This window comes from Callorhinchus milii, unplaced genomic scaffold, assembly GCF_018977255.1.
Source record: "Callorhinchus milii isolate IMCB2004 unplaced genomic scaffold, IMCB_Cmil_1.0 Scaffold3, whole genome shotgun sequence".
Classification (NCBI taxonomy): Eukaryota; Metazoa; Chordata; class Chondrichthyes; order Chimaeriformes; family Callorhinchidae; genus Callorhinchus; species Callorhinchus milii.
The window spans coordinates 80,715,921-80,739,899 of NW_024704744.1; the positions used below are offsets into that span (position 1 = coordinate 80,715,921).

General features: G+C 42.4%; 1 protein-coding gene across 4 annotated transcripts in view; it reads left to right on the forward strand.

Moving 5' to 3' along the window:
• Positions 1-23,979, forward strand: part of LOC103177943 (WD repeat containing planar cell polarity effector) — a 98,299-nt gene that overhangs the window by 56,376 nt on the left and 17,944 nt on the right. For all 4 annotated transcript variants that reach the window (XM_007892344.2, XM_007892347.2, XM_007892345.2 and 1 more), the window contains 5 exons: positions 3,310-3,919; positions 6,001-6,189; positions 8,849-8,972; positions 10,039-10,102; positions 13,144-13,246. In XM_007892344.2, coding sequence (XP_007890535.2) covers positions 3,310-3,919; positions 6,001-6,189; positions 8,849-8,972; positions 10,039-10,102; positions 13,144-13,246 — 1,090 coding nt within the window. The remainder of the gene's footprint in view (positions 1-3,309; positions 3,920-6,000; positions 6,190-8,848; positions 8,973-10,038; positions 10,103-13,143; positions 13,247-23,979) is intronic.

Here is a 23,979-nt window from a genome sequence, read left to right on the forward strand (position 1 = left end):
CTTTGGGATGTCCTCCCGACGTGAAAAGCGCTATATCAAATGCAAAAAAAAAGGTAAGTTTTATTTCTTTCATGGAATGTAACTTCCTTGAAAAAGGAAGCTTGTTCCTTCTTTTATTTATGCCTTTGTGGTCTTCTTGTGCGGCAGGGAGGGAGGAAGGGATGGTGGTAGAACTTTTTCTAGATTTCCCATGAATGACACTATGCCACAAGGAGGTGTATAGGAGCAGTATGGTAACTCTTCCTTTCATCTACCTTGCTCCTACCTTGCTCCTATGCAGAGCTCCTTGGCCTGTGCTGAATCTCTGCCTGTAACAGTGCAGCTGAGTTCAGGAGTTCAACAAAGTGGGAACTAAAACCTGCATTTGTTCACCTTCCATTCCTTCCTTAGTTAGCCCTCACCACTGCGACATCTCTTTGCCCAGATACGTGCGACATTTAGAATTTCCTTTGCTTAACCCTAACCCTACCTCGTTATATTTTTTTTCTGTCAGCAGAGCCCAGTATTTTTAATATTTTCTTCCCACCTTCCCACCTTCTCTCTCTCTCTCTCTCTCTCTTTCTCTCATGTGTTTACTGCTGTCTCAAGCTGCTTTGTGAGAGGAATAATAATTTTAAAATAGCTGTCAAGCTTATCTGAGTCTAGCCAATCATTTTAAAAATGGACAGGAAAATGGACTATGGAAAATGAAAATAAGTAAGACATTCATATATATATTCCTACTGGAATTCCTGTTAAATATAGGAATCTCCTTAGGTTATAAATATACAGTCAATTCATTTTACAGTATATTCTGTGAAGCGCTTTGAGACGTTTCAATGATATATCAAATGCAAGGATCATTATTGTCATTAAATCTTCCGAGAGAACACAAGATTTTAAACAAGTCTTCAAAAAAGAAGTAATCTACATTAATTAAGTACAGCAGATTGTTTTTGTGCTTGTGTCATCCAGCCCTTTAATTTTTTTTCTTTTGAAGTAACTATAAACAAAGTAAAGTCAGTTTTGGGGGGGGGAAAGCTATTTAAAGATAATCCATGATTAATGGTTTGTGAATAAGATTCAGCTGTAAATTAAATTTATTTTAACAATTGCTTTTCTATTTTTTCTCCTCTAACTTCACCCCTGCACCCAAGCAAAACTTTATTAAGTGAAAATCAGGGCAGTTCATTTTGTGGGCACGTGATTTCTGTTCCTTGGGCAACTGCTAAGGTGCCCGGTTTGTATGAGGGTGAAAATTAACCTTCCCTGACTTGTGTTCCTCAAGTGACCCAGCTGACTGACATATATATTTCCCCCCTTAGGGGAAGTCTGAACAAGGATGTCAGTCCAGATTGGGATTTGAACTTTATTCTGTTATTTAAGGTTGTCTGGAAGGCAAAGTGTATTTTTTTTGCATGTTTTTGCATGTGCCGAATGTCAGAAAGGACAATATACCTGTCCAAGGTATATTGACTGATGATTACCTATATTACATTATTTGGCTAAAAGGATGACGTGACAAATTTCCAAGGGTGCAGTTATTGTGAATAAATTGTCAGCGCCTGTAGATGTGCTGAATTACTTGTATGGCCCTTTTTGGGAATCTTGGTCTCCAATAATAGAGGGGAGAATAAGCGTTACATCATCTGATACATCCAAGAAGAACTTAATTTATGTTATTAGAGAAGTTGGACATAACATGTTGTATTTTATGCATTGCGTGAAAAACTCTAAATTGAATATTTGCAAACTCAAAATCTAGTCAAGTCTTTCTGCAGACTTAATAAGGTACTGCATTTTGAAATACTGGATGGGCATTCAGAAAACAACAACAAAGCGTGCCACCATTATTCATCCGCTGGTGTAAGATGATATCTGCTGAGCAGTTTTTTTTTGCATGATTTAAACTTAGACCAGCCTGATCTCTAAGACCCTGTGTAAAGGACATTAACTGTTCAATCTCTCCTGACTGTGATTTGTTAACTTTCTAATGTTCAGCATTCATTTTAAGGCAAAGTGATGAAGAGTTTTGCTCTGCATTGAATGGAATGCATAGCACTCAAGAGTATTTACAAAGATTTACCAAGAATGTACAGCACAGAAACAGGCCACTTGACCCAACCAATCCATGCTGGTGTTTGTATTCCACACGCGTCTCCACCCATTCCTTTACTCACTTCCATACACTTCTATTCTCTTCACCCTCATGTGAAGGTCGAGCTTCCTCTTGAATGCATCGACACTATCTGATTCAATCACCTCTTCAGGCTGCGAGTTCCACAATCTCGCTACCCTCTAGATGAAGTAGTCCCAATTCAATTCTCTTTTAAATCCCCTAGTCACTATCTTATACTTGTGTCCTCTGGTTACCGATTTCCCACCAATGGAAACAGCCTATTTATGTTAATCTTATTGAACCCATTTATAATTTTAAATTCTTCTAGTAGGTCCCCCCTTAAACATCACTTCTCTAGCAAAAGAGGCCTAACCTCTATCCAGTCTATCCTGGTAGCAGTAATCTGCCATCTTGTAAACCTATGGTGTACTCTTTCCATCGCTGTTATATCCTTCCTATAGTGTGCAAACCAGAATTGGACACAATACTCCAAATGTGATCTAACCAAGATTTTATATAAATTCAACATCACTGTTGGTTAGTGAAAAAAATGTTGAATGGTTAATATTTAACATTAGCTTAATATTTGTTATATTAGCATAAAAATGGTTTTAGTATACATTTCAGACTTCCAATAATAATAATAATCTTTGGATTTGGTAGAGTGCCTTATCACATTTTCTAGGTGTGTCAAAGCACTTCACAGAATATACTGTAAAGTGAATTGACTATTTTTTTGTGGCAGCCAATTACACACAGCAGTGTGCCACAAAGTGTCGAGGATTGAGTGACCAAAGTATTATTATTTTTGGAAAGGTTCCTACTTACTGCTAAGTAAATAGAGGCATATGGAGTAAGGAAATTTGCTCAATCTTTTGCACTCCGGGGAATCGAACCCAGGTCCACTTGCTTGCAAGGCGAGTGCTCTTACCAATACGCTACAGGAACTCTATTGCAGAACTACAGGACTTGCCTGAAGAACAATTAAAAGTTGCTTCAGAGTTGGAAAGTGCAAGACTTTCTTGATTTATGAATGCTTAATTTGTTCTTGTTAATGCACGTCCTCCCAACGTGATAGGCGCTCTATAAATGTAACTTTTTTGTTGTTGTCGTCGTTAATGTAATCACATACATGGGAAAAATAAGTTATGTTAACTGTATAACTATTGGCCAAATTTATTTATATGTGCCTGGTTTCTTCTCCTTTTCAGGTCTTAAGCTTTATCCGCACAGAAAATGATCCACTGGATGCGGGGTTCAGTATTAATCAACCCTATCAGATCCACACAGTTGAATGCTCTATTGGTCCAGAAAAAGAACCTATGGCAGACAGCTGCATTTATGAGTGTGCAAGGAACAGATTGCAAAGGGTGACAGTGACGAGCGTTCCATTGAAGTCCAGAGCCACTTGCTGTAGCAGAAATAATGCAGAAGACAAATTGGTCATGGGTTGCGAAAATTCTTCAGTGATTTTATATGATGCCCATCGGAGGTTGACTCTACTGGCTCAAACAGAGTTAATGCCATCTTCAATAGAGTGGCATCCAGAAGGGGCAATAATTGTGGTGAGCAGCAGTCAAGGTGAAATTCAGTGTTATGACATGGCCCTGTCGCCAGTGAAGATACAGCTGTTGGCGGAGGACATTACACCTACTATCAAACTTCAGCTTAGCCAACACTTTGCTGTCACAAGCAGATTGGCCCAGATCCAATGGACAGTTCCTCAGGTTATTTCTCCTAGCAGTAACAGCCTTAATGTGCACGATCTCATGTTTCTGAGATTTGACAAAGGACCTGTTGGAGTACTTTGCTTTAAACTTGGTGAGCTCCACGTTTGGAAAGTGGATTTTGATATTTTCTTTGTACCCTCTCCCCTCCAAATTGGAAAAATTTATGGATTTTTTTAAAAAAAATTGTATTTATCTGACGAAAGTCATGAAGGGTTATACCCTTACACTGCTCCAAATTGTTTAGCATTCTGCAAATTTTTGAAAGAGAAATCTGATCTCCTGCATTATGTGAAATATATGCCTCTATAACATAAGCTACAGAGTGTTCAGTGTTCATTTGACTTAATGTCACCATAATAGGACATATATTGACATGCATCAGAATTCCTTCTTTAGCAGTCTAGTTGTCAGGGCATATTTAAGATACTTGCTTCTAAATTCTGTGTTTTGAAGTTCGACTAGTCATTTTGATATGATATGCCAGTCATCGAATCATAGAATCTTACAGACCAGAAGGAGGCCATTCGGCCCATTGTGCCTGTGCTGGCTCTTTGAAACAGCTACCCAACTAGTCCCACTCACTGGCTCTTTCACCATAGCCTTGTAAATTTTTCTTTTTTAGAAAACAAATTCCCATGACAAATTGGACTGTTCCTCAGTCACCGGTTTATATCCCTTGAGAGGAAGTGCAGCTTTTTCACCGTTTTTTAAATTCTGTTTTTATTTATTGATTTCACACAATGGGGAATAACTTGTGTATTATGAAAAAGCAGGATGTTACAGCTAGACTGGTCTATTTGTACATGAAGAGTACTTCAGTTCAGATTTACTAACAAAAACTGCACAAAAAAGCTTTATTTCTTGTAACACGTTAGTTTCTCATACCCATCCATTTTGTTTTTAAAAAGTGCTCTATTTTAGATTCTCTTGTGTTGACGCTATTTTCTTCTTGTTCCTAGCCTGCTCCTAGCCCCCATCTGATAGCCTCTCTGTATTTGCCAAGCAAAAGGCACTTAAAAGCATTCCCATAGTGTCTTGCCCACTGTTTGTTGTTTGGGTTCCTTTCCTTCCTCTGTTCCACTTTCCTCTCGAGGTGTGGAATAGCCTCATCTCCATGTTGGTGCTCTCTTAGAAGTTCCCACTCAGATCACGTTCTCTATGTTTGAGGAAATTATGTTTCATTTTAATATTATTCTATGGCAATCATGTTGGTGGACTAAAACTCTCCATCACAATCTCTTTCTTAAATTAATTTTGAAACATTTTTTTTTAAAACTCCCACATCCCTTTTTAGCTTGCCAAAGGTAGCAGCAGGCAGCTGTATGGCTCCTGAAGCACTTCACTAATTACCACTGCATGTTCAATCCATTTTTTGATGCTGTCCATTATTTTAAAAAATCTAAATTACCTGGTTACCTATGTTCACTATACGCCTACATAGCTCTCTCTGCTATCCCCCGATGGATTGGCTTACGACAGCTTTTCAGAAATGTTCAGCTTTTACCTTCATATTGCAAACGCATTTCATTTTGCTTTTATTGCCAGCAGGCTCTCAGAGAAGGGATTTAGAGTCCTAATTGCTAGCTTGTAATTTTAATTGGACTGCTTCCCTAGGCACTGTTCTTAAATCAATTAGGCAATGAGTTAGCTGTCACCTCATTCTCCTGTGCAGGTCATTTGGAAGCTCACCACCCACAAGAGGTCAAGCACCCAGATGGAAGAGTATTGACATCCACAATTAACATCTCTCACTTTATTTTGTGATTCCTTGTAGATGTTTGCCTTAAACATTCCAAAAATGTAATGACTGAACTTTTTCTGACAATATTGGATTGTTGAGAGTCACAAGACTTATGTGACTGGGAATGGTGTGCCAGCCAGTGCTGTTCCTCTTCCACAGTTACAAGGTTAAGCAGTCGCTGATTAGTCACTTCTTGTTACCAAGATCAAATGAATCTAGAGGATCAATCGACTTCCAAATAATTAACCCCTTTTGTTAGTGATCTAGTTGTTAAGAGACAATGAATGATGTAGAATTATTTTTATACCTACAGTATTTAATGAAATGATTTGCCTAAAGCTCACGTCAGTTTCTGCCTTTTTTTAAAAAAATATATAAAATTTGTTAAAATAGACTTGGCCTCAAGACTACATTTTGTTTTCTTATACCAGGTGCCATAATGAGAGGCCAGCTGGGTCCCACTGAACTCATCCGACAGTATATTCGTCATGAACAGATTGATGAGGCGATCAATATCTTGTGTGGCATGAATTGGAATACCTTGAGCTCACAGTGCTATGCTTGCCTCATTGCCATTGTGGACCACCTTCTTAAGCAGAAGCTTACATTGGAACGAGAATGTGAGACATGCATGAGAATTTACATTGATTACAGTACTTTTAAAATGAATTTTTTTTCTATCAGTTTGTTTTTGGGTACTATAAGCCTTTAATGCATGTTGGATGAAGATCTCTCAACACTTGAAGTTTGGGGATGTAAAATGCAGGATTTCTTTTGCATGATTTGGATTCTTTATTAGAGAATCCCTCTAGAAATCCCACATGTTAACCCCATAGATTTGGGAGCCAAACAGATTATGCTCTCTAAATAGACAAAACTTACTTTAATGTAGGTAAACCTTTATAGTTTATTGTCAGCTCAACTCCTTTCTTTTTGCCCTCATATAATTGTATAGGGTATGATTTTGTAGACCTAGCAAATGGCATTGATTGTCTGCAAAATGATAAGGAAATTCAGTATTTATGACTTCAATTAACAAAATTTAAAATTATCACTTGGCATGAAATGTCTGAGTTTCCGAAAGAATAAATATAATCACATCTGTGTAAGTCATACGATTTTACCTATCTCTAATTACCACTCCTCATCCAAAATTTATTTTCTCCCTGTGCCTGCATCATCCTCTGCAAAGCAATGTATTCTTCATATTCAGTGGTTAGAGCACTCACCTCGCAAGTGAGATACCTGGATTTGATTCCCGGAAGGGCAAAACCTTGGGCAAGTTTCCTTTCTCCATACGTTTGATAATAATCTCAAGAAAAAAAATAATTTGGTCACTCAATCCACGATTATTTAGGGGGCATTGCAGTGCACAATTGGCTGCTGTGTTTTGCCCATAAATATACAGTCAATTCATTCACTTGACACTATATCCTGTGAAGCGCTTTGAGACGTCTCGAAGACATGAAAAGCGCTATATCAAGTGCAAGGATTATTATTCTGATGTTGAGTAAACTGTTAAAGAGTAAGCTGTTTGCACAAGCAAACTCTGTAAACTTGCTGTGTGGTGGTCCTGCACGTTACTCAACAACATAGCTGGAAGAGGGAATCCACATGTAAATGATGCATCACATTGGGAACATTGTTCTTTTGTGTAATATTAATATTTTTCATACCAGTCCCTAGAATTTCAGTTTTAACAAGTTGCAATCTGTCATATCATTTTCGAGTTTACTCTGTTCATGAATAGCAATACATGTTTCAAAATGTCCCATTCCAATAAAATCCCTTATCAAATGTTTAATGCACAAACTCAACAGAATATTTATTCAATAAATTAAATTCTAATGATGTATTTGGGAGTTTCTCCCACCCTCTCCTCCACCTCCCTGTCTCTCTCTATCCTCATACTAGAGACCTGCTCCTAAGGCCTCTAACCGTGCCATTCTGCAGCCAGCTGCAAATAAGTGCTTGGCACTGGCCTGGGGTGAATGGCTCCCTGTGGGAAGCACCTGACCTCTAGTTGCTTCTTACCAAAAGCAATATGGTTGCAATCGGGGGAGGAATGTGTGAGGAACGCGTGCACAAACCAGTGTCTACTGTTGCTCGGGACAACCATATTGGGTGATCCAACATACTGTGCAGCCATAGAGATTTTTAAAACAAACAGAAATTCTGCTGTTTATCGCTAGAGATCAGTGTGGCACACAAGTAACTAATAGCTTGGTTGATCGAAAGTATCATTGCAACTTTTTTTTACAGTTTAATGCACTTTTGATTGGGGCATCTTGAATTTTATTTAGGCACGAGTTGGAACAGCATTTGGTCATTGAAGTTTTTTTCTTTTTGTTCTAAATAAGATTATTAAATCCATGGCACTATTACAGGAAAAGAGGAGCGGAACTGCTTTTTCCGCTATGGTTCCTAAGTTGCACTATTGTTTTTTGTATTATTGCTGTTGCTTAGTTCCACTCCTATCCTTTAAGTTAGTAAATAGGTCCGTAACTTTGAGATCAAATACCATTCTTTGAACAGCTGATGGCAGCTGGGCAGGATGATGAAACAAGTGCCAGATCCCGAGGAGGAGGTTCATTCACCATTATCCTGCCAAGTGATATTTGTCACATACGTAGCTTGTAACCGTAGCTCAGTCTCAGACTGTCAAGGAAACTGTCAGTGCCTATCAAGCTACTGTTTTGTTTTTGCTTTAAACTACATGTTTTATTGATTCCTCCCTAAATATCATTCTGTCACTTGAAATGAATTTTCTCTATCCGCCGTCTTGTAAGTTCTAACACTGCAAATACAAGAACTGATAGTGCAGTGGATAGGTTCTGGGATTAAGAATTTCATTAATTATTTATTATTAACTGATGATGACTGCCTGGGGAAAGGAATGGATATTTTATTTTTTTAATTAGCGACCAATGGCAAAAATGTAATGTTCTTGAATTAACGTTGGCAAATATAGGGGTTTTCAAGATGCTGTTGCAGAATAGAATCCTTAAATCCCCTGTTTTGCACAGAAGACTTATTTAAAATATAATCCAATGACATTCAATAATAGACTTGATTTCTAAATCAGTCAAAGATCAAAATATACACTTTTTTTCACCCCATTTCATAATGTATTCATTCCTGTTGTCTCGTAGTGCAATAGCGCAATCAAATATTGATCCTGGTTTGAAATATTGACTGTATACCAGCGATCCATGGAACAGCATAATTATGTTAGTGATTGTACATGTTCTGAGGAGTTTTTTTTATTGTGCTCCACAGCACAGCTGGAATCAAGTCTTGGAACATTTTATGCTCCTACAAGACCTTTATCAGATATAACTGTGTTGGAATACAGGGATCCGATCAGCCGATATGCCAGACGTTTTTTCCACCATCTGCTCAGGTGAGTGAGGCCATCAATTTTCCAGTACCTTGTTAATTATATGCTTCTTGTCTGCCTTTTTAGCACTTAACTAAGTAATTTCCGCAATAGACTCTTTAAAAAACACAAGCTGAGACAGCAGAGGCGAGCAGCATTCTTTTATAATGTGGATAAGCTTCATGTTGACTTAACATTAAAGTGAGTTTTTGTTTGGGTCTAATTGAGAAAAGCTGCTGGTGGCAGAGCTGCAGAAAACTCACAGTGATTTTTACTGATGAGTGCAATTTGTGCATTTTCTCCGTCAGAGTTTTGCTGAAAAATTCATTTTGTATCACTTCCCAGTTTGGTTCTTTGCGTTGATTTGATTACATAACAAAAGCCTTTTTTTTGAGAAAAAACAATAGCAACAGCAGAAAGCATGCAAAAGTACATGCATCTGTGAAGTAGAAGCCCCAAGGTGCATCACCCTAAGAAAAATGTTTAGAAAATGATAATGGGGTTAAAACCAAATTGTACTCACATATTTACTCATTCGGATACAGTTAACTGATTTTAATGGTGAGTGCTTTCAGCTTATGCACAATAATGGGATAGGGTCTTGCATATAAAATGTTTAATCGCATCTTTGTGGTTTAGAGTGGTTGCTGTTCATTCCTACATAATCGATTTTAGCCTTTAGGACAGAATGGACAGAACAACCAACTTCTTAACAGCTGTCAATGTATTCCATTGCTGGACAAACAAAGATTCAATTCTAATGCTGTAAGTAGGGTTCTTCAGCAACCGATATTGTATATATCTGAATCAAATTAGTTTATATCAAATTATTTTTTATCTCACACCTGATAGGATATAGCAGTATTGCACAATGGATCATTCACACGTGAATGATCAAAGTCATTCATCCATTTCTAAAAACAAGCAAAACCTGTTTCATTCAACTCCTCCGTACACAATTTTACCTTAAGTACTGTTTAAACATTGTATTAATTGCATCAAAAAATGTAGCTTGAGGTGGCTCATTTTCTTCAGTACTGATGAAATTCCGTACGTCTGCAATTGCTAATGTTTTGCACAATTCCGACAGGTACCAGAGATTTGAGAAGGCATTTCTGCTCGCAGTAGACATAGGTGCCCGAGACCTGTTCATGGTGAGTCATTTCATGTAAAATTGTTGGTCTCCTGCTGGTTTCAGGTCTGCTTCTGTTGTCAGTTTTTGTGCTTCTTAGCTCAGTGTCAACTGCAGCTTTCGTCATCGAGAAAGACCTTTGCACACGCCTCGTCTTTATGAAGTTGGTTGATTGTTCTGGGTCATTTTGACTTGTTGACATTTTCTCACCACAGCCTTAAGGTTGTTTTGCATTTTGCAGGTAACAGTGCTTACATTCTTGAATTTTCCTTTGTGCCTGATGTGTACAGTTGACAACTTTCAGTCTGATGGGTTTGATATTTCTAATCCGTTCGCTAAAGAGGGTAACAGCTGCAGTAATAATAATCCTTGCAATAGCCAAAATACTGCACATGATTTGGAGGTGCTCAGCATTGCCACTCGGGCTTCTGCACGGAGTAACAAATTATAAATGCTTCTGCGGGTACCTTTAGAACAAGAAATCCAAGTACCGACCTGAAGGCTGTGACATTTAGCCCTTTTTTGGGGGTCCTCCCATTTAATTAGCTACAAAAATAAAAACTAACCTGCCCAGAATGACTTGTGTGAAGCCCAGCATGTGGTCCTTGTTTTCAAAGATCTTGCACCACAATGCCACAGTGAGGTTGGATGGACAAAGCTGATAGCACTTTCCTAAGTCTCACAGCATGTTTCTTCTGAGCAATGGCTTTGATTGTATATAAAGCCACAAAAAAGAAAGGGCCATGTTTGGCAGGAGGATTTCTGTGCAAGTGTCTGTTATATAACAAAGACGTTTCATAGCTTTTCTACAATTTAAGAAAAACGCTACTGTTATGTATATAATGTCAGGGTTTTCTCAAGGATGTCTCAATGAACTGCCTGGTTCCTAGACAAAACCATGACATTCCTGCCAATTGTTCTTTGGATATATTTAAACCTTGTCATTTGATAAATTTTGTTTTATCATAATCATTAGCTGCATTGCAGTGGTTTCCTATCCAGCATTATGGCAGCATGCAGCTGGTGTCTTCACTCCATCATCAGGTCACTATTTGAAATTCTGCATTCATTTTTTTAATGAAACTGGAGGTTATTATGATTAAAAGTAGGAAAGCTGGCAAGGAGAGTTAACAACAACAACAAAATTACATTTGTAAAGGACATTTCACATTGGGAGGATGTTGAAGGAGGAAATAAAGGTGTGAACGTAGAATCCCGTAGTGTAATGGTTAGCACGCTTAGCTCGCAAGCGAGAGGACCTATGTACAATTCCCAGGCGGGGTGAAACCTTAAGCAAGTTTCCTTACTCCATACGCCTCTGTTTATCTAACAGTAGGTAGGAACCCGGTTGTTAGCAACCTGATTAGCAGCTTGCTTTCTGGGATAATAATCCCTCAAAAAAAATTGGTCAATCTCTCCATGACTGTTTGTAGGACATTGCTGTGGCTGCTGGCTGCTGTGTTTTACTTACAAAATACAGTCAATCTACACTATATTCTGTGAAGCACTTTGAGACATCTCAACACTGTGATAAGGCGTTGTATCAAATGCAAGGATTATTATTAATGAGGGTTTTGTTTGTTTTGGGGATGAAGTAAGGTCAGACATATATGAAATTTCAAAGGTCGGGGGAAAAGAGGGAGAAATATCGTCCTTAAAACAACAAAGACAGAGAGAGAGAACTCTGTGCCACTCATACATTAATAATGGTGCAAATGCTTCCAGTAGTCGTGAGCGAAATATCAACAAAAAATTATGCTGATTTAACTATTGACAGCAATTAAAATGTACCTCGTTGATTGGGCTTTTGGTCATCTTTTTCCCTCTCCATCCCCTCGGCTCTCATCCTCAGCTCGGGTGACCATTTAGTTTTGTTGAGCGTTTTGAGAAGTCCTCTTGTGAGGCAATACTATTTACATTTATATAGTGTCTTTCATGTCATTACATGAAAGACGCTATATAAATGTAAATAGTATTGCCTCACAAGAAACTATTAGTTTATGAAATATATGAATATATAGGGCCAAATGAGCTATAATTTTGGGAGAGGCATGATTTGGAATGGCTGGATTTGGCAATGGTTGAGTTAAATCTCATGTGTCCACAGAATTCTTCTGAAAGACATGATACCAGACATTTTTGGTCTCTAGCTGAGTGCTATAACTTGTATAACTCATTGAGCAACAATTCTGTCAAAAAACATCTTTCTATAGAGGATAACAACTTGCATTTATATAGTACCCTTAACACTAGGTAGCATTCTAGAGTGCTTCAAATATAGGACCCCCCTATACCAGCCTCATTGAATCACCTTATGTGTCTCCGTAATTAATATTCACATTATAGATTAGGGCAATGCATTTGTATCATGTACTGGGTATGTACTATTCATGTATGTTATATGACACAAAATAACATTATGGGATATAGTACATAGGTAGTTCAGGACATATATGCATGCGACCGCCACAAAGGTGGGAGGCGAACTAGATGGACCTTGGTCTTTTATTCGGCTAGCATTTCTTATGTTCTTATCTTCTTGTGGAGTCCTGTAGCTCAGTGGTTAGAGCACTTGCTTTGCAAGTGAAAGACCTGAGTTCAATTCCAGCAGGGTGAAACCTTGGGCAAGTTTCCTTACTCCACACACCTAATAATAATCCCTCCAAAAAAACAAAACAATAATAAATTGGTCATTTTCAATCCATGACTGTTTGTGGAACACTGCTGTGCGCAATTGGCTGCCGCATTCGCCCACAAATATACAGTCAATTCACTTTACAGTATATTCTGTGAAGTGCTTTGGGACATCTAGAAGATGTGAAAAGCGCTATATCAAATGCAAGGATTATTATTATTATTATTATTATTATTATGTTATGCTTGGGAACACGGCTACATCATAAAAGGAGGTAGTTGTCAAATATACGTGAGTGAAAACTGTTAAATAGCGGTGATTCAAGTATTTCTCCTTAAAGATCTTATCTCTGCTTTAAGGAGAAAAACAATAAGTGTTTTTAATGCATTTAAGATTGACTGTTTCCTAATTTGCTTTGATTCCTAAAGGACATTTATTACCTGGCTTTGGATAAGGGCGAAATGGCACTGGCTGAAGTGGCTAAGAAAAAAGCTAATGAGATTGACACAGAATCAATAACAACTGAAGTTGGTAAGAATTAATTCCGTCTCTAAGACAAACCTTTTCTATTTAGATCAATCTTAACTCCAACACCTCAAACATAGGTTCAGTAAGATTGATTTAAATTGGTTCCTAGTTAATTTGAGCCTCTTTTAAAAGATTTAGATTTATTTGAATTAAATTTGTAACCCTGAAATTAGGTATTTCACAACCACAATAAAATACCATAAACAGTATCTCATTGCAAAGGCTTATAAATGTTTTGCACTTTAATTGAAGTGGAAATAAATTGAGTTCTGCACATCAAAAAGTACTTATAGTGTTTATTTATAGTGTTCAACATGTCCTGACTGCAAAATAATCCTGGAATAAAATGTTTCTGCTGTAATATAAAACCGACAAATTTCCACTTGAATACCAATGTCGTAGAAGAATAGGTTAAACTTTTGGGGTGACCGAATCCTGCAGCAGGATTAAGACATCTTGCACCTAAAATTCTCTGTCATAAGATGAGCAGGAGGCATCTGTTTGGGCACAAACAGAAATTTCCAGTGTAGCCCCATTTGTGTAACTCACTGTAACTTACTTTATTGTAGTCCTGATTCATGTATAATGTGAATGGGGTATGGATTCTATTCCCTGTGTGTATACGCAGCTGGCCGGCTCTCTTCCCACTTGCTGCTTCCCGTGCTAAATAAAACTGGCCAGCCTTAAAGTCAAGTCATTAGGTGACGTCCACAGTTTACAGGAAGTGACAGAGGCAACCTGATGATGAAAGGCGTCCATTTTTTATTTAGTGTGGAGAGCGGGCCAACCAGCCCTCCAAATGTAATGAAACTGCACTTGCGGGCTCACGACAAAAGCAGCTGAAACCCTTGTCCACACCTCCGCCACTTCCCAGCTGGACTATTCCATTGCCCTCCTCGCTGGTCTCCCCAGCTCCACCATACACAAAATTCAACTAATTCAAAACTCCGCCGCCTGGATTCTCATCCGCACAAAACTCTGTACCCCCATCACACCAGTTCTTGCCAGGCTCCACTGGCTCCCAACTACCGAATGGCTCGATATCAAGATTCTTTCATTTGTTTTCAAATCCTTTCATGCTCTCACACATCCCTACCTATCCTATTTGCTTATCCCCCACTCCCCTACCCGCTGTCACCACTTGCCTGGCTCCGGCCTCCTGTTTGTCCTTCATCCCCTCTGCTTCACCGTTGGTGGCCATACCTTCAGCCACAACGCCCCGAAACTCTTTAACTCTCTCCCTCAATTCCTCCCATACCCTTCCGTCCCCACTTTCAAAGCCCACCTAAGACCTTCCTTTTTGATTGTGCTTATGGCCACATCCCCCTGGTCCAGTGTCAGACACTGTCATGCACTCTGGGACACTATCCCGTGTGAAGTGCATTGTATAAATGCAAGTTATTGTTGTTGAGGGTTCTTATATATTTTTGTTGTTGGCTTTTGAAGGTGCTGATATTGGGGAAGTTCTTTGGTAAACATTATCAGCTATTTGTGGCTCTGTGATAATCTTTTTCTTCAAGAGGAATCGTGGATAGCTATTTAATCATAGTAATCCTTACACTTGATTTAGCGCCTTTTCACGATGGATGGATGTCTGAAAGGGCCTCACATACTGTAGAATGTAGTCGCTGTATGTTAGAGGCGAGTTTGGGCTAGAAATTAATCTTCTACCTGCTTTAATTGTAATTTGAAATTAATATTTTATTCATCAAATAAAAATCTGGATGAATAATTGTACCTTTATTTATCCTGCATTAGTACCAGTTGTCAATTGTGCAAGGCAATGTGTTGTGGATTTTTTTTAAAAAAAAGCTTGATTAATTTGTGAACCATGTAGTCAAATTAAAGCTATTCCAATATTATTCATAGATTAGAGATAAAAGTGGCTTCATAAAGAATTTGGTTATATGGCACATCATTATAATATGCCATCACTTGGACTCCAACGTCGATTTACTGACCCTAAAAATCCAAAATGCATTCGCTGGCTCCATCGGTGCTTCAAAAACTCAACCGACGCAGGAAGCCAAAAAGGTCAGCTTCCGGTTCATCAGGTCTCCACTAAAATCACTCCATGCAGCAACCTGATGATCTGCAAATTGGCCATTTTGGCTTTGCACATGTCAACTGGCTTTTTAAAGTGTTGATGAAGCTGTTTGTCTTTCTGCATGAGCGCACAGTGAATGTGGAAACACCCGTTATAGTGTTGGTTGGAAGTCTATAGACCCCGAACTATCACAATATAATGGGGCTTCACTATGATCACCACATGACCTGAGTATCAACACTGTTAATAATAATGATAATAATCCTTGCATTTGATATAGCACCTTATCAAGTCGTTGGGACATCGCGAAGCCCTTCACAGAATATACTGTAAAATAGATTGACTGTAATTTTGTGGGTGAAATAATGTTTTAAGAAAGATATCTTCATTTACAAAAAAACTTGGAACCAAGCAAGCATTTACTATAAACAATTAAACTGTGTTTTAATTGAAGACTTTGACAACAAGTGACAGGATTTTAAGATGTGTCTATGAGTAACAAGTAGTTCTTGCTGCCCCACGCCCCAACCACCATGGCGCCGGGGTGGCCCTCATATCCAATGTGTCACTTGCCCTACTCCCTACTCCACCGGCTCATTCCCCTCTTTCGAACACCTTACCCTCTGCCATCCCTCACACCTCTCTCTAAAAATCCTCCTAATTTACCGCCCCCCAAAATCCTCTCCCACCTTCATCTCTGACATCTCCACCCTTCTAGCTTCCCTCTGCCTCTGCTCCAACCACCTCATCATCCTAGGCAACTTCAACCTCCACTTCACCCCCTCTTGCTCCACTTCCTCAGACTTCTCTCTCCTCTCTCAACCTCTCCCTCCACATCCACTCTGCTACCCACACCCACGATCACCTGCTCGACCTATTGATCACCCGGGGCCTCAGTGTCACTGACAAGGTCATCTCTGACTACCATTTCATCTCCTTCAACTCCCATATTCCTCTCCCCACTGCCTCCAAACCTACCACCATGTTCTCTGCCTGTGGAAAAAGATCTCCCCGCAGTCCCTCTCCGCTGCCCTGGAGTTCTCTGAACTCCTCCCCCTCTGGCCCACCTCTCGCACTAACCCACTCGCTATGTTTACTCTTCTCCACAGCATCCTCTCCACCACACTCAACGCCCTTGCCCCCCTCACCTCCCGAACTGCCTCCTCTTCCTGATCCTCACCCTGGTTCACCAGCTACCTCCGCTCGCTTATAAGGGCCAGGTGCGGACTGCCGAACGCACTTGGCTCAAATCCGGCCTAACCGTCCACCGCCACATCTGGCTGGACCTCGTCAAAACCTACCTCTCCGCTCTCGCCTCGGCCAAATTGTCCCATTCCAGATTAATCCTGGAGGCGAAGGGCAACCCCAGGCTCCTGTTCTCAACCACCAACCGGCTCTTCTGCCCTCTCCGCCACGCCTCGCAGATTCTTTCCTCTGACTCTCACTGCAAGAAAATGCTGGACTTCCTCAAGTCCAAAATCGAGGGAATCCGCTCAGCTGCCCTCCAAACTTCCACCCCCTCCCTACCCCCACCCCACATAATTACCTATCCGAAAATTACCCATTCCTCCTTCCACCTGTCAACCCCTCCTCTGTCTTCACCCCCATAACCTCCATGAAGTTCACCACCTGCTCCCTGGACCCCATCCCCACCCCTCTCCTTAAATCCCAGTTCCAACTCCTTACCCCACTACTCGCCAACATTATTAACCTCTCCCTTTCATGTGGCACTGTTTCTTCCCCCCTCAAAACAGCCATTATCACCCCCACCTTGAAGAAACCTTCCCTCAACCCATCACAGCTATCCAGCTACCGGCCCATCTCAAACCTCCCTTTCCTATCCAAGGTCCTTGAGAGAGCCGTTGCCTCCCAGCTTCGCTCTTTTCTCTTCTCCCACTCCTTCCATGAACCCCTCCAATCGGGTTTCCGCACTGCCCACAGCACGAAAACTGCTCTGGTCAAGGTCACAATTGACATCCTGACCATGTGTGACCAGGGCTCCCTCTGCCTCCTCGTTCTCCTCGACCTCTCTGCCGCCTTTGACACCATGGACCACTCAATCCTCCTCCCCTGCCTCTCCTCCCACCTCAACCTTCAATGTTCTGTCCTTGACTGGTCCTACCTTTCACACCGCCTCCACTTCGTCGCAGCAAACAGCTTCTCCTTCAGCCCCCACAACGTTTTGTGCGATGTCCCTCAGGGCTCTGTCCTCGGTTCTCTCCTCTTCACCCTCTACATGCTCCCCCTTGGTGACATCATCCGCAGACATGGGGTAAATTTCCACATGTATGCGGATGACACCCAACTCTACCTCTCTGCCTCAACCCTCAACTCCAGGACTACTGGCGTCCTGACCGACTACCTGTCCGACATCAAGTCCTGGACAAGGGACAACTTTCTCCAAATTAACGTCAGCAAGACCGAGGCCCTCCTGATTGGCTCACGCCTCCGCACCTCAGGCGCTGATAGCATCAGCCTCCACAGCTGTACACTCAACCTCACTAAGCCAGTCAGGAACCTGTGTATAATGTTTGACCTTGAATTGTCCTTTCTCCTCCACATCCGCGCCATGACCGGCACTGCCTACCACCACCTCCGCCACATTGCCAGACTCTCCCACTGCCTCACCCCTCAGGCTGCCGAAACCCTCACCCACGCATTCGTCGCATCAAGGCTCGATTATAGAAAATCCCTCCTCATCGGCCTTCCCAACTCTTCCTTTCGCAAGCTGCAGATCATCCAAAACTCTGCAGCTAGTGTACTCTCACGCACCAGGCTCCGCGACCCCATCACTCTGACGCTCACCCGACTCCACTGGCTCCCCATCCCCCAGAGGATCGAGTTCAAGATCCTCATCCTCACTTTCAAGGCTATCCATGGCCTTGCCCCCTCCTACCTCTCTGACCTGCTGACTCTCTACCAACCTGCCCGCTCCCTCCGTTCAGCGGGCTCTGGCCTGCTCCATATCTCCTGCCCGACCCGTCCTACCATCGGTGGCCGGGCTTTCAGCCTCTCTGCCCCCACACTCTGGAACTCCATCCCACGGTCCCTTCGCCTCGCTTCCTCCCTTGCCTCCTTCAAGGCCGGTCACAAGATCCTCCTCTTCGATCGTGCCTTTGGTCGCCCTCCCACCTCTCTGCCTTCCCTCACCCCTACCCCACCCCTCCCCCATGCTCAAGCTCCAACACCTGACTGTTCAGTGCTTTGGGACGTCCTCCCGACGTGAAAGGCACCCTATAAATGTAATTTTGTTGTTGTTGTTCTGCCTGCTAGCCTATTGTTGTAGCTGTGACATGAAGACTTTAGTTGACATGTGTTTTTAAAAAAAACTCTTGCTTTGTTCTGGCCTTTAGTGTAATCATATAGAACTGGCATATTCTGCTTAGATAAAATCACTTTGAATATTCCATTCTAGCACTCCTGCCATTGTGATATCTCCTGTGATATCAGGAGGGATATTCTCAGGAGACTGGATGGGTCAGTGGATTCAAAAACCTTTCACCTCTGGGACTTGGGTTAAATTTCGACCCAGTTCCCCAAAACATTGACTATTTTTAAACTTGGATAAAAGATAACTGTCTACATTATACATGTTTTTATATGATTTTACTGTTCATATTACAAAGCACTATTAAAATAGGGTAAAACTTCTCTGTTGATTTGAGTTAGGGGGGTAGGAACAATCGGTTCAAAATGTGGAAAATATCTGAACTTCAAGGAGAAAAACATAGTATTGTTACAGTTATCACAGATGTCTTATTTCACTTTTTATATCATTTTCATGACACCATACAGTGTTCTTTGCTCCCTGTAGAGGAACATTGGAATGTACAGAACCAAATGGATCATTGCAGTTCATCTGCCCTGTTCAAATATAAATTTAAATAAGCATAAACACTACTCCACCTCTCATACCCCTCAATAGATTTCTTTGCCGTATAGCTATGTCATTTAATTTTGAATTTGACAATGCTTCTTTCCAACGCCACCCTTGGTAATTCATTCCACATATTCACCACTGTCTGTATAATAATAGCTGGCAAAAGAATATCAGAACTGAGTTGATCTTTTCTATTAGTCTGAGTAACAAAATAAACAGTCAATTCACTTTATAGTATATTCTGTGAAGCGCTGTGAGACACCTCAAAGACCTGATAAGGCACTATATTAAATGCAAGGATTATTATTATTCAGTTGTTGAGCTGGGCAGGTCCGCAGTACACTGTTGATGACAGATCAGTATGACTTGCTTGTTAGTAGGACTTGGAGGATTAGATCAGTCATTGAGAGCTGCGATTTTTCTCACTTGATGCCTGTTAATCCTGTAAGGCAAAGGCATAAAGGGTAGAGTGGTCCTATATGAATAAAGAGTTGGAAACTTGACAGACAGTGCTTGCAATTGCAAGCCATGCAGTTTTAGCTGGTTAGACTTGTACCCCAATTCGTACTCTGGGGTCTGCGAACTTTGGCTCTTGCTAACATGTGCCTAAACTCTGTTATGTGATTAGGATGAGAAAAGAGTGCCCACTTGCATACCAACCAAACAGAAATTTATAATTTATAAACGATCAGCAGTTTGGTTTGGATACTTTTAAAATATGTGATAGGTTACCGAATGTGGCAATTGATAATAAACATTTTTTTTGTGTGGTTAAATCAGTTCACTTTACCTCTGAGCTTGAGTCGATTTCTTCCCCCCTCCCTCCGCCGCCCCACAACCCCCCCTCCCCTTGTTGTAGAATTTGTGAGTATTGTAAATATATTACTAGAGTTAAGTTTACGGTTACCCTTTGGATCTTAAGTAAAATTTGCTTCTCCAGTTTGAACTTTGCCAGTTTCTGTGACCTCTCCTGTTCGATATATTCCTACCTCTCTGTTCTTAGGAGTTTTTAATGGTTTTATAACTTCTACTGTTGCAGTGGGATCAGTGGCATTTGAAGACCATATTGATATGGTTGAGAAATTGTTGGATCAGTGACTGCTATGATTTTCAATATGCAGAGCTTGACGTTACAACCTACTAAAGATTTGGCCATTTCACAGAGGTGTTTTGCTCAATTTCTTCCCTGTCAAGCTTTCAAAATGCATCTTAGGATATTTCACTATGTGTTTTGGCCTTAGGCATCTTGAAATCACTACTAGGAATACATGGAGCTTGCCCTTTGCCAGAATTGAAAATGTCCATGAACTTGCTGTAACGTATTCATTGCAGGTTATGCTGTATCTAGCCAATCTATCCCCACTTGCACTGTAAACCATCTAAAAGCACTATAGTGAATAATGAGACATGAGGCATAATAATGGTTTCTTTGATTCAGTAATTGCATCTCAGAACAAATTACAAAGAAAAGGCACCACATAGCAGTGATTATAATAATCTGATAAACAACAAAATATCATGCGACATACATAATCATGGCTTAATTTTTTTTGCCAAAATCTCTTAACCAGAAAATTTAATTATATCAAATACTTATTTGACCCTTTGTAGTTTCTAAGTATGTTACACCATTATCATATAATAATCCTTAATTTGGTAAAGCACTTTTCATCCCATCAGGATGATATCCTAAAGCGCTTCACAGGATATACTGTAAAGTGGAGTGACTGTTTCCTGGCGGAACATGGCAGCTAATTTGTGGACAACAGTGCCCCAGAAACAATCACAAAGCGAATGACCAATTTTTTTTGGCCAGAATACTGGGAGAAACTCTCTGTTCGAATAGTGCCGAGGGATCTTTAACGTCCACCAGAACAGGCAGATGGGGCTTCAGTTTCACGCCACATCCAGCAATGCAACACATCCCCAGCACAGCATTGTAATGTCAGATTGGACTATATGACCTTCAGGTCCTGATATGTGGCTCATCATCTCCAAACTGTGTGATACCATAACAAAACCCACAAATATACAGTCAATTCACTTTACAGTCTATTCTGTGAAGCGCTTTGAGACGTCTAGAAAATGTGAAAAGCACTATATCAAAATGCACGGAATATTACTATAAAACAGAATGAATGTTACGTTATCAGCTCTTGAGTTTAATCCCCCAAAGTCATATCACCACTATACAGTGATCTGGTCACTTTGAACCTGGAAGATTGCAACAACAACAACAACAACAAGATTCCATTTATTGAGCGCCTATTGAGGACGTCCCAAGGTGCTGTACAGTTAGGTCAGGACCCGAGCAAGGGGGAAATGGTCAGGGTGAGGGAAGGGAAGGGAGGGAGCGATGAGGAGGTAGAGAGTCGAGAGGGGAGCTGAAGGCACGGTCAAAGAGAAAGGTCTTGAGACCGGCCTTGAAGGAGGAAAGGGAGGAAGCGGCGAAGGCACTGGGGTTGGAGTTCCAGAGCCTCGGGGCTGAGAGGCTGAAGGCCCGGCCACCGATGATAGGGCGGTTGGGGCGGGGGATGTGGAGCAGACCGGAGCCAGAGGAACGGAGGGTACGGGCAGGTAAGTAGGGGGATAGTAGGTCGGAGAGGTAGGAGGGAGCAAGGCCGTGAATGGCCTTGTAGGTGAGGATGAGGATCTTGAAATCGATCCTCTGGGGGATGGGGAGCCAGTGGAGGCGAGCGAGGGTGGGAGTGATGTGGTCGCGAAGCCTGGTGCGGGACAGTACACGAGCTGCAGAGTTCTGAATGACCTGCAGCTTGTGGAGGGAGGTGCGGGAAGGCCGGCGAGGAGAGAGTTCCCATAGTCCAGCCTTGAGGTGATAAAGGCGTGGACCAGGGTTTCAGCAGCGTGAGGGGTGAGGTAGTGCCGTAGTCTGGCGACATTCCGGAGGTGATGGAAGGCGGTGCCAGTTGTGGTGCGGATATGAGGGAGAAAGGACAGCTCAGGGTCGAACAGAACCCGAGGTTCCTGACTGGCTTTGAGAGGTGGAGAGTGCAGCCTTGGATGCTGATGGTGTCAGCGCCTGAGGTGCGGAGGCGCTGACGTGAGCCAATCAGGAGGGCCTCAGTTTTGCGCACGTTGAGCTGAAGAAAGTTGTCTCTCGTCCAGGACTCGATGTCGGACAGGCAGCTGTCAGGACATCGGTGGTCGTGGAGTTGAGGGTAGAGGAGGAAAGGTAGAGTTGGGTGTCATCCGCATACATGTGGAAGTTAACCCCATGTCTGCGGATGATGTCACCAAGGGGGAGCATATAGAGGGTGAAGAGGAGGGGACCGAGGACAGAGCCCTGAGGGACACCGCACGAGACAGTGCGGGGGCTGGAGGAAAAACCATTTGTGGAGACAAAGTGAAGACGGTGGGAGAGGTACGACCTAAACCACTCAAGGACAGGGCCTTGAAGGTTTAGGTGGGAGGACAAGCGGTGGAGGAGGATAGCATGGTCGACCGTATCGAATGCTGCCGATAGGTCGAGGAGGACGAGGAGGCAGAGGGAGCCCTGGTCACAGATGGTCAGGATGTCATTGGTGACCTTGACCAGGGCAGTTTCTGTGCTATGGGCAGCACGGAAACCCGACTGAAGGGGTTCGAATAGTGAATGGTGGAGAGGAAAGAGCGCAGCTGGGAGGCGACAACTCGTTCCAGGACCTTGGACAGGAAAGGGAGGTTGGAGATGGGCCGGTAGCTTGATAGCTGCGACGCATCAAGGGAGGGTTTTTTAAGGTGGGAGTGATGGTGGCAGTTTTTAAGGGAATGGGAATAGAGCCAGAGGAGAGGGACAGGTTGACGATGTCTGTGATATGTGGGGCAAGGAGGTGGAGCTGGGAGATAAGGAGTGGAGTGGGGATGGGGTCAAGGGAGCAGGTGGTGGTTTCAGGGATAGGATGAGTTTGGTGACAGAGGGTGGGGAAACGGGTACGAAGGTGTGTAGGGGAGGATGGGTAGGAGTCGGAGTGTGGGAGGGAAGGGGTGGGTGGTGGGTGGATGTTGGAGGGGAAGTGACCGCGGAGCGAATTCCCTTGATCTTGGATTCAAGGAAATCCAGCATCTCCTCGCAGTGAAGGTTGGAGGAGATGACCTGCGCGGGGTGGCGGGGGGGACGGAGGAGTTGGGATGTGGTAGAGAACAGTAGCCTGGGGTTGTCCTTCGCCTCCAGGATTATCCTGGAGTAGAAGGACGATTTGGCCGAGGCTAGAGTGGAGCGGTAGATTTTGAGGAGGTCCAGCCAGATTTGTCGGTGGACCGTTAGGCCAGATTTGACCAGGTGCGTTCAGCGGCCCGCACCTGGCTCTTCAGTGAGCGGAGGTGGGTGGTGAACCAGGGGGAGGAGCGAGAGTAGGAGACAGTACGGGAGGTGATAGGGGCAAGAGTGTCGAGTGTGGAGGAGAGGGTGTTGTGGAGGAGGGTGAGAGCAGAAGAGGGGTCGGTGAGGGTTGAAGGCCAGAGGGAGAGGAGTTCAGAGGACTCCAAGGCAGCGGTTAGGGATTGAGGGGGTAACTTCTTCCAGGGGCGGTAGAAGATGGTGGTGGGTCTGGTGGGGAGTGGGGTGGAGGTGGTGAAGGAGATGAAGTGGTGGTCGGAGATGGCCTTGTCGGTGATGGTGACATCCGAGACACTGAGGCCCCGGGTGATCACCAAGTCGAGTGGGTGGCCGTGACTGTGAGTGGGGGAGTTGATGTGGAAGGAGAGGTTGAGCGAGGAGAGCAGGGAAGAGAAATCTGAGGAGATTGAGCAGGAGGGGGTGAAGTGCAGGTTAAAGTCGCCCAGGATGATGAGGCGATCAGAGCAGAGGCA